At 40.5% G+C, this 11,493-nt stretch overlaps 1 protein-coding gene across 1 annotated transcript; it reads left to right on the plus strand.

Annotated features, from left to right (window-relative positions):
• Positions 1-7,333: 7,333 nt before the first annotated feature.
• LOC128438501 (putative gonadotropin-releasing hormone II receptor) lies at positions 7,334-11,254 on the plus strand. Its single transcript, XM_053421086.1, has 3 exons — positions 7,334-7,876; positions 9,880-10,084; positions 10,396-11,254. The coding sequence occupies exons 1-3, from the start codon at positions 7,349-7,351 to the stop codon at positions 10,902-10,904; spliced, it is 1,242 nt and encodes a 413-aa protein (XP_053277061.1). The 5' UTR covers positions 7,334-7,348; the 3' UTR covers positions 10,905-11,254.
• The last annotated feature ends 239 nt before the right edge of the window (positions 11,255-11,493 follow it).

Below are 11,493 nucleotides of genomic sequence, written 5' to 3' on the forward strand. Positions count from 1 at the left end.
CTGAGTTCACTGAGAACCTCAGAGTGAACAACAACAGCTTAGTACAGTAAAGGCAGGAAGAGTTGTGATGCAGCAGATTGCATTAGATATTTTTAGACTGACAGGGAACATTAGCTGTTTCCAGAAAAAGTAAAGTGCATCCATCAAACTGCCTTAAGTGCATAAACTAAAGAGAAGAGAAAAAAGTAAAATCACTTCAAATTAAACAGTTCATTGCTCAGTGGTGAGACTGCACCTACTTGGATCACAGTAGGTTGAGGGTAAAATGTATAATTCTATGAAGATACAAGATACATTTATTGATCCCAAACACATGCACAGTCAAACTACATGCAGATGACGGAAAGCCATGCACAGCGCCCGGGGAGCAGATGTTGGGGGAGTAAGGTGCCTTGCTCAGGGGCACTTAGACAGTGGGGGTAGGGACAGTCCTCTTTGGACTTTTCAAACAGATCCAGGGTTTGTCCATCCAGGTATGCTTTTTTTTATTGTTACTGCAAGGAGTCGAACCAGAGACCTTCCGGTCTGATGTCCGTAACTTTCTGCCAGTAGTCCACCGCCTCTCTACTTATGAAGTATGACAAGCACCAAATAAACGAGAAAAATAAGGACAAGAAACAATAGAGACTGATCCTAAGACACTTGGAGAAGTTGTGGAACTACAGTCCTCTTCACATCCTCAAAAAGAGCCCATGTTATTAGTTAAGAAATATTTTCTTGTCCTGGAAGTTCATCTTTTGTGATAACCTGCAGTCTAAATCAATCTGTGTAAGTCAAGTGTGGTTTCAGTATCTTCGGACATGTAAAATTAAATTTTAGTCAAGGTACATAGCTCCTGCATTGCTGAATGTAATTTAGTCAATGCCCTTGCACAATGCATATTCATAAAGTAAAAACCTTGTTTATCTTATAATTTTGGTCAGTGTTATAAAACAGAACAAATCATAAAACAGTAGCTCAGTCACGAACACTTCTTCATGATTTAACCATTTATTGCACAAATGGGAATACAGTTATACTTGGCACGGATGGCTCCATTCGTTGGATGTTCCCTGGATTAGCTAAGCAGTATGCTAAGATAAAACAGGGAACACGTGCAGAACCCCCCAATTGGAATAGCAGGCAATATATATTGGTTCAAGATGAATACCCTTTACCACAACCATGTTTGGACTCACTGCTAAAAGGTGGAGGCTAGGGTGGTGGAGGAAAGCCGCCGATAGCAGAGCATGAGTGGCAGTGTAGCTGAGCAGGGATAAGTGAGGAGGAGGTCGTATTTAAAGGTCGCACGGCCTGTGATTGGTAAGGTAGTGAAGTGCACCCATAAGCAATCTGTAGCTGACAGCTTATGACAGCTGAGCACATGGCTCTGTGTCCTGCATAACCTAACGCGATGCTTCAGGAATAAAACTGTGTTCGTTTTAAACAATGTATATAACATGGTGCTCTAGTGGTTAGGATTCGGCGCTCTCACCGCCGCGGCCCGGGTTCAATTTCCGGTCAGGGAACTCACCTTTAGGAGAGGCGGTGGACTAGTGGCAGAAACTTGGACAAAACATGGGCAGAAATGTTCTCTAGTTCGTCTCTGGTTCAACTCCACGGAGAAACAACAAAAAGTCAAACCTGGATTGATCTGTCCAAAAATCCAAGATTTGCCCCGGGCGCTCACTGCTCTGTGTGCACCAGGTGGGTCAAAAGCAGAGGTTAAATTTCCCTACCTGCATGAGTGTGCCTGTGCATGTGTTTGGACAAATAAATGCATCTTAATCTTAACTATCACTGCCCTTACGTTTCTGCAATGCATCCAGTAGAGGGCAGTGCAGAGGCGAGAACAACAAACATGTTGATGGTGGTGGAGGTTGGTAGAAATTTCTTCCTTGTGTCCCATCATCATGTCACTTGAATTAGTAGCTCACCTGCCCCCCATGATCTTTTGGTGGTACTGCTCCGTTTCGGACAAAATGAACGCAGCAGTTCAGACAGAACTTATGTACTTATCTAACGTTGAATATGAATGAACCTTAACATGTCTTTCAATGTGGTCCCTTCTGTCTGTATGCGTATGTGCTATGCCCTATGTCTCCTGAAATAGCGCCCCCTACGTGGCAGGCCATTGTCTTCATGGTAACAATAGTGCAATAATTGCTTAGGTTTAGGCACCAAAACAACTTGGTTACTTGTAGGGAAAGTTTTGGTGGTCCGGGGTAAAATAAATAATTCCTAAAGATAAGACAATTTAGGGTTGAGGAACAGTCACCAGAAAATAACATTTGTTTCCTGTGTTTTGCCCAGAGCCCTCTTCCAATGAACAACTGCGTCACTGTGCTTCTTTTATTCAGCGAGGATAGTCCTAAGTCACATTGACTGGAAACCTCTTTTGTATGGGATTAAAAGTTTCAGACAAAATCAGGCAACACAACAAAGGTAAACAATAGGCGACAAAGAATAAAATAAGCCCAGAACAGTGACATTTAACTTGAAGACATTCTTTTCCATTTCTGCTGTTATTCACATTTGAGACAGAGCTTGTAAGAAATAAATTCAGTGATGTAACTCTTTAGATGACAACAATGACACAGAAATGGCCACTCTGGTGAATGAGTTGTTTTGTACCACTGTGCTGACACATTCATGTATGACAGCCCATATTGTAAGAAATGGGAACAAGGTGGCACCAATCAATAATTTCCTGAATGGTGTTAGGACAGAGGTGCTGAGACAGAGATGTGTCAGGGCAGTGGTGCAGCCTGGTGCAGCCACATATTTTGGTTGTGGAACAATTCAGGCTGGATCGGAGTGAAGCAATGAATGATCACATGACCTAACCTCAACACAAGCAGCTCAATTACTGTGGATTAACGTGAAAACACATCTGTGTTGTGATATGTGTGGATCTGGGAAGGGCATTGCCCGTTTGGACTGTATCCTAGAGTCGAACATCTGCATAAACCAACAGCTGCTCCGTCACTGTGCACAGCTGATAATCCACCTCTGCTGAGGGGAATCAGGAGAATATGTGGCTGAGGGCTCAGGCAATAACACATCAACAATACAGCTGATTTCTCCTCTGCATCTTCACTGCCCAGTGCATCCAATAACTCCACTGATGGAATGTACTCTGTGATTTATCGTATTTATCGTGAACCTTTTAATTCTTCAGAGATGATCAAATAATTGTTTCCACCTTCATTAAAGACAGCATGTCATTCTATCTCAACATCATTTCAGTAACTTTTGCAAATCAAGGACGACTAAGTTGAATTTTGACAAAAAATAGTTTACAGAGGTTTTATGACAGAAAGTGTATGAAAGTGTATGAGCTTGCTGCTCCCTCACTGCAAGCTTACCACTCAACACAATCACGACTCTTTGCTGTCCTAGCTTCTAAAGGGTGGAATGAGCTCTCCATTGACATTAGCAGAGCAGAGTCTACACATCTTCCGCCGTAGATGGAAGACACATCTCTTCTGACTACACCTTGGATAAAAAAGTAAACAAATTAAAACACTATATTTAGTAGCACTTATATGGCACTTACTTACAGCACTTTGTAGTTTGGCTTTCTTGAAGAAAATTGTACTGGCCTGATTCTTGCTGTTCTGGGTTTGTTCCCTCATGGTTGAATGCACTTAATGTCAGTCTCTTTGGATAAAAGGGTCAGCTAAATGAAATGTAATGTAATGTAATGAAATTCAGGTCCATTACAGGTAAACATTCTGTCAGTGTGTTGGATGGATGAATTAAATTTTTCTAAAAGTACAATAAACAGAACAAGAAATCCCACTCAGTCTGTTTGTCTGTGGCTCGCACAGCTCAAGAAACCCTCATCCTATCAGCTTCACACTTGGTTTGTGTATTGTTAAGGGCCCATGGAAGTGTAGTGTTTAACATGGACTTTTGAAATGGTCAAAGTTATTAAACTTCGAATAAACAGGTGACCAGTGCTCTGTTGTACGTTGATGTACAATTCATCAACTTAAGTGATGTCGTCGATCACCACAACAGATGTGTCACAACAAAGAGCAATGACAACTAACTCAAGTACAGCTCTTTGTGTAGCGGTGGTGGTGCAGCTTCAGGGTTCTGTGAACTGAGTCCAGCTGCAGGTCTTAGCTTTCTGTGGCTCAACTACTGCAGGTCACTTTTAATTTCAGAAAGAAAACTGCAACCAGAATCACCACAGGCCAAACAAACCATTCTGAACAGGCAGATTTAGAGCCGACAGTACATGAAAAGGTCTCTGGACCACACTTTGAGATCCCCTGGTCTAAAAGCAGAATTCATTCATTGGTTTTCACTTTGATCATTATTGCAGTTTTTTTCTTCCTTTTTCAACACATGGAAAAACAACATTCTTTGTGGTTCAGTTTGCGGTTTGAAAGTGTGGGAGATCTATAAATTTCATATCAACACAACCTTATTACATCAGCACCTGTTTAGCTGTGATAATCTCCAACAGCTGGGGTATTATCTGTCTCTCTTCCATGATGCGGTGCCTTTTCTATTTCACTTTTCTTTATTTCTTAAGAGTCTTTACTGAAAAAATACATAAGAGGTATTATGTTACTTACTATAAATAACTCATATTACTTCCTCATCCACTGTTGAAGTAGTGAAGACAACAGTGTGTAGTATTTGTTGTATAAAACACAACCCTATAAGGATCTTTCCCCTATTTATTACTTTATACAGTAATATACTGAATGTGTGAATACAAGAATTGGTGACCACTTTCAAACATTCAAATCCACAAATTAAAAGATTAATGTTTTATTCATTGTTAGAATCAGTTTATTGCCACACGTTGAATTTGCTTGGTTAAGATTTGGATTAACAGACTTTTTCTCCATCTATTTTTCAAAAATTTGATTATTTTCTTTCTGGCTGAGAGTTAGATGAGAAGATAACACTTTCATGGCTCTATGGTAAATATGAAGGTTCAGCCCCATGAATGAGATGTGAAACCAGGTCATCCCTGGTGGCTGTCAGCAGTATAGCTCATAAACCCAACCTCTTCCATGTTAGTGGAGGGGGCATGGATCAAAGAAAAAACGGACACATATTGTACTTCTTCTGATGTTTTTTGTCATTTTAGGTAGTTCACACTGATGTGTGTCCAAGTGCTAGTTTTTACACAAAGTGTGGTTATATGGTATTTGGTGCAGGAATAAAAAAAGAAGTCTGATAGATGTACCTTTAAACGAAGTTAGGTTCACTCTTTCCCGGATAGATGCATGTATGTGTAATTTGTGTATTGCACATAAATACATATATTTTAGATGTATAAATTAGTATATACATGACATATGTAACAAATATATAACTTTATAATTCGGGTATATGGGCTTAACATATATATCAATGTATATTACATACCTGGCAAATACTCTAACTTCAAAGGCTTATTTCATTTATGGAAGTTCAATGTGCATATGAGGACAGGACACAAGAACGCTGTGTTACCTATTACATTGTAAGATACTAATGACATGTACCATATTGAATAAATAATACATGAGTGGACCAGTTAGAAACATGTAGCTATATAATGCGCATGCACGCTCTCGTGCAACAACGCCACAAAATGTGCACTCACAAGTGAATTCAACCGCTGTCTGATTCCGTTTCAGGAGACGTCCTGCACACTGGGCTGGGTGCATTGCAGACGTTGTCATTCTACACGCAGTAAAGAGCAGCAGGCTTCCTCTGGTCCTGCTGAAAATGACACTCATGGGAGCAGCTATGTCTTGTGCTCGTTTACTGTAAATGAGCGGATCCTCTGAGATGCTCGTGGCCGCGCCCACGCAGCGAATGTGACGCGCACTGAACACCTCCCGCGTGGACAGTGAAGTGAGAGTGAGTGAGGACCATTGACCGTCTGAGGACTGGAGAGTGTTCGGAGCAGACTCTGACAGACTTGAGACAGTCAGGGTGAGGACAGCAGCAGGGACATGGAGCCACAGCGAACCCTGATACTTCTGTAGAGAGGATCTCACTTACACGCACACACATGTAAGTCTGCAGGATTTATTGTATGAAACTAATTGATGTGCAAATAGAGAATAGAGACAGCACAGTAGACAATCAGATAGTAAAGCATAAGCCAATTTATTTATTTCAATGTCTTTATTTGTGTGTTTCAAGTGTCTTTTGATTGTGTACGTGTGTGTGCGTGTGTGTGTTTGTCAGTAACATTATGGTGGGTTGTCTTCCTTATGAGGATAAAAATCAAGTCCCCATAAGTAAATTACAATTTGAAGGTTTTTTTCATTGCATAATATATAGTTCAATGATATTTGCTCTGCAGCACCTACACATTACACACACACACACACACACACACACACATCTGTCCACATTCATAATTCATAAATAAATAATAAGTTTGTCTTGAGATATTATGATGATGCAGAGGTGGTGGTCGTACTGCGGAGTGTTTATTAGCGTTCAGTTCAGTGATGGCTCGTGCGAAAAAGCTTTTGTCATTAAATCATTTATTTTTAAGGTGGGGACATGTTTTAAAGTTTGGTTTAGGTTAAGATTAGGATAAGGTTATGTTTAAGGTTAAGGTTAAGGTTCGGCTCGGGTTAGGCACGTAGTAACTGTGGTTAAGGATAAAGTAATAGAAGTCAATGTAATGTCCTCTGACGTCATGGAGACAAATGTGTGTGAGTGTGTGTGTGTGTGTGTGTGTGTGTGTGTTTGTGAATGTGTATAGTATCTTTAATTGTTAATGTCAATGCCTCATTAGCTCATCCTTCAAACCAAATTATTCACGATGATATCACGGGCTGCTTATTTCAACTTACCATTAGATGCAAGTCTCAACCTGATTTATAATCAAGAAAAACATATCATGCAAAGTATAGAAGCCATTATAGGTTGTTTTTATTGCAATTTGAATTACTCATAATTGTTTAATTGAATAATTAAATTGAAAGTTTATATTCTAAATACCAGACGAAAGCCAATAGAAAAGAAAGATGAGCTAAGGAAGATAAGAGGATATTTTCATTGGGGTGTAATTAACTTGACAGGTTGTCAGGTGTTGGAATCTACCCACCCACACACACACAAAGTTATGTTTTTGCAGTTTGTTAGAGGCAGTAATAACATCTTTCCACCTCGGTGAGCATCACAGATGCTACACGGCACGCTGCTCTCTTTCTGTCTGCCACTATATTGCTCACTGAACACATTTGTTTGTCTTATGCAAATCTATGCATATTAATCTTTTACGCCGACTTCATACATAAGGCTCATGTCTTTATTTTGATTTATCCCCTTTTGGCGCTGCCAGCCTCCCTGCAGCTGAACTCAATGCTGACTCCTTGGTGAGGATCAGAAAATGAACGCCTCCTCCTGCTGGGATCCTGAGGTCACCATGTACAAGCAGAGCGACAGATTTGACCTCAATGCCAGCTGTGAATGGACATCAGGGGACGCAGCGCTGCGGCTGCCTACCTTTTCTACAGCGGCCAAAGTCAGAGTGATCATTACCTTCATCCTGTGTGGCGTTTCCACTTTCTGCAATTCAGCTGTGCTGTGGGCAGCCAATGGCCACAAACGCAAATCCCACGTCAGGGTGTTGATAATCAACCTGACTGCAGCCGATCTCTTGGTTACCTTCATCGTGATGCCTGTGGACGCCGTGTGGAACATCACTGTCCAGTGGCTGGCTGGCGACCTGGCCTGCAGATTATTGATGTTCCTCAAACTGCAGGCCATGTACTCCTGTGCCTTTGTCACAGTGGTGATTAGTCTGGACAGACAGTTCGCCATCCTCAACCCTCTGTCCATTGGCATGGCCCGCAAAAGAAACAGGGTCATGTTGACAGTGGCGTGGACTATGAGCACCTTATTCTCAATCCCTCAGGTATGAAACACTGGTTTGACATGACAAGCTGTTACAGATGGTTTGGTTCAGTTAATCAAAGACTTGCGACTTGGAATAAAATGAGTCAGTGAGATGGGCTGGGTTGCAAGATGAATTCCTGTTACAGTGAGTAGGCTATAGGTCTTTATACCTGGCATTAGAAGACTGGATCTACATATATTATCTCATTCTCATAGAAATATTAAATGGTATGACTATTGCACGTACTTGAGGAAATAATGATCTGGTTTTACTTTAGCTTGAATTAAACATGTTTCACAATTATCTGTTTACATCTCTTTGCATTTGCATGAAATGTGAAAAATCCATGAAGCTTTGATGCAGGCAAACCTGCAGCGTGATCTCGGAGCCCACAGAGTCTCAATTTGAGGGATTAGTGGCTCTATCACTGAATAACACCGGGATGGGAATCCCTAATCCTGTCAGTGCACTGTACATGCCTCTCTGGAACCATTAAGATATTTGGCTGCATAGCAAGAAACACTGTTGATCATGTTGTGAGGAAAAAGCAGAAATGTGGTTCAGCAGGCAAAACTGAAATTTGATGTTGAACCTTTAAACAGTTTTAAATATCAATTTTCATAAAAAAGTTAACTAAAATCCAAACAATATCCACACATAGCAAATGTATTTAGATAAGTGCTGAAATGAAAAGGGGATAAATCAATTAGTAAATCCAAATTTTTTTTATATATATGTCACTGTGACAAAATGATTTATCAATGTAGTTGATTTAAAACATATATGTATGCAATAAGTATAATTGACCCAAACTTGGTCAAGAGATAGAGACAAATCATCTTCACCCAAGGTGAAAACAACAGTCAGCACTAACTGACTTCGATTGTTGATCTTGTTGAACAGCACATACCCAGTTTAAGAGTGATATTAGTGGCTACCAAATAAAACAGTGAGCCCTAATTTCAGACAGTTAATGTCCTATAGCAAGTGTGACAGCTGCCACTGGCAACGTTCTACCTAATCAATCTAACATAAGTTTGTTAAAACGGAAACACACACACAATAGAAATAAACAGCAGTCTCCGGTGTGAATGCCCTGTGTTTTAACAAATCACCCATTCTCTCCAACCTGCTCCTAATGTTGATTCAGCTCTATAGGCTCTCATCACCTGAATTCATAATTGCTACAAATGCCACCAGAGGTCACCAAGCAATACGACATAACTATGGGTCAAAATAAGCTCCTGGCAATTTATGGGGTCCTGTTTTAATGAGGAGAGGCTCTGCATAGCTAAAGCTGCATGTGTGAGACAATGAGACCTGCATCCTCATTGGCTGGTGATTCATGTAAAAGAAATTAAGAAAAAACGTTGTCCTTACATACCCCTAGATTTGGTTCTCTGTGGGTTACTAAATATGATATCCAAAAAACGGACAATTTTATTTTTACAGGCCACACGTCAGACTTACTCAAAACACTTTCAAACACATTTTCAAACAATATTTATTTTTTAATCTTAACATAATATTCTTTCATTTTGGGGACTCAGCAAGTGTTTGGCTAACACCATCTCTGGTATTGCGTTTGGCTATGTTTAATGAAGTGTAACCAAAACAGATTACAGAATAGGACAGAACTGCTAACATTAGCCTCACCTCTGAGCATCCAGGGTGTGCATCCTGACAGTAAATACTGCGCTATTGTAAGTTTTTCTATTCATTTATTTGTTTAACTTAAACTATAACCTAACAAAATTATTCAGTATGAGGTCACAAGCGTCAAAGTCAAATGATTGAAATAACTGACAACCACCCCCAATCCTTTAGTCTGATATGTTACGTAATGGACACGTCAGTAACCGGCTTTGGAATTAAATGACTTGAACTGAATACTTGGCTATTTGGTCAAACCAAGGTTATAGGACATAGTATGTGAACTTTTCTATCTCACCACTGCTAATGGTGAGACCTACTGTCAGTAGAAAACGTTTCCTAATATCATTTGATTTCTAACTCCACAGATGTTAATTTTCCACAATGTGACCATCACATATCCAGCCAACTTTACTCAGTGCACCACGAGGGGCAGCTTCGTCACTCACTGGCAGGAAACCGCCTACAACATGTTCACCTTCTGCTGCCTCTTCCTGCTGCCACTGGTCATAATGATCATCTGCTACACAAGGATCTTCATCCAGATCTCCAAGAGGATGACAGGAAAGAGCTGTAAGTTCTTTTCTGGGACTTCTGTCGCCCAAAATATAAGCTGTTTTCAGACATGGACACCGGAACATTTTCTGATAATTGGTTCCGGACTTTTTTAGTTTCTACTTTTAAAGAACACAGTAAGAGATATTCCTTGTAAGACATTTTCACATTAACAGGACTGAGTAGAGCATGCAGGAGGCAGGAACATCATGTGCTGAGGACATCGCATGTTTTTGTTTACAGCACATTGACACGTACATCAGATCTTATCACCAAAAGCACTCGGATCTTGTGTTCCACTAATTCCTGTCTCTTCTTTTCTGCCTTAGTGTCCTCCAATGAGCCACATCTACGCTGTTCAAAGAACAACATTCCCAAAGCACGAATGAGAACTCTGAAAATGAGCATCGTCATCGTAATCTGCTTCATCGTCTGCTGGACGCCGTACTACCTACTGGGTCTTTGGTACTGGTTCTTCCCAGATGACCTGAAAGGGAAAGTCTCTGACTCCCTCACCCACATTCTGTTCATCTTTGGCCTTTTCAACGCCTGCCTGGACCCCATCATATACGGTCTGTTCACCATACGCTTCCGCAAGGGGCTGAGACACAGCCACCACAATGCTGCAGCGATGTCACACAAGGAAACCTCCACAGTGATAACAGATGCTCTGAACTGTACTGCTGTCACTTTGCTGTGTAAAAGAGGGATGATCACTGGTCAGGTCAGCGAGAGTGAACAGGCTCAGGCAAAATCCACTGACTCCAGCTGCCTGACTGTGTTCAGTCAAGGAGAGGGAGGACAATCAGGCCACTTCAGATGTGAGAGCACAATGTGATGAAGAGAAAAACAAGAACCCTGAACTATACATAATATACTGGTGTTTCTTTACTGGATATGTTCATTATATATTAATTTATATATACATTCACTTCAACATCTAACATGCATGAGTAAGTCTGAAAACATACTGTAACGTTCTCTGTTTAGAGTAATGTCTTCATGTGTCTTTGTTGGGAGACACTTGAGGCTACCCATCTTATTTTAAGATTATATAAGAGCTTTTTGTCTGGAGCTCTTTAATGGTTTTTGTGTTGCATAACTTGTTCGCTATGTCCAATGTAGATTCCCTGTTACACAACACTGCTTTTACACACTGCATACCAGTCTTTTTTCTGGTCTCAAATGACTGTTGAGGTTACAGAGGCTGTGATCAAACCTGATTAATAATCCATCACCTTGTTTTAATCTCACTCACTCTAATCTCATTTGAATACAAATTCAATTTACTGACAGACCTGAGACGTGACATACACTAGGTAAGTACAATCAGGATTTGTTATAGCTGACAATATTGGGGTGAGCTTGTATTAATGATGGTGGGCAGAGGATGGTGAACAGGTGTAGTGGTCTATCTAGCTATTATT

This window comes from Pleuronectes platessa, chromosome 1, assembly GCF_947347685.1.
Source record: "Pleuronectes platessa chromosome 1, fPlePla1.1, whole genome shotgun sequence".
Lineage (NCBI taxonomy): Eukaryota > Metazoa > Chordata > Actinopteri > Pleuronectiformes > Pleuronectidae > Pleuronectes > Pleuronectes platessa.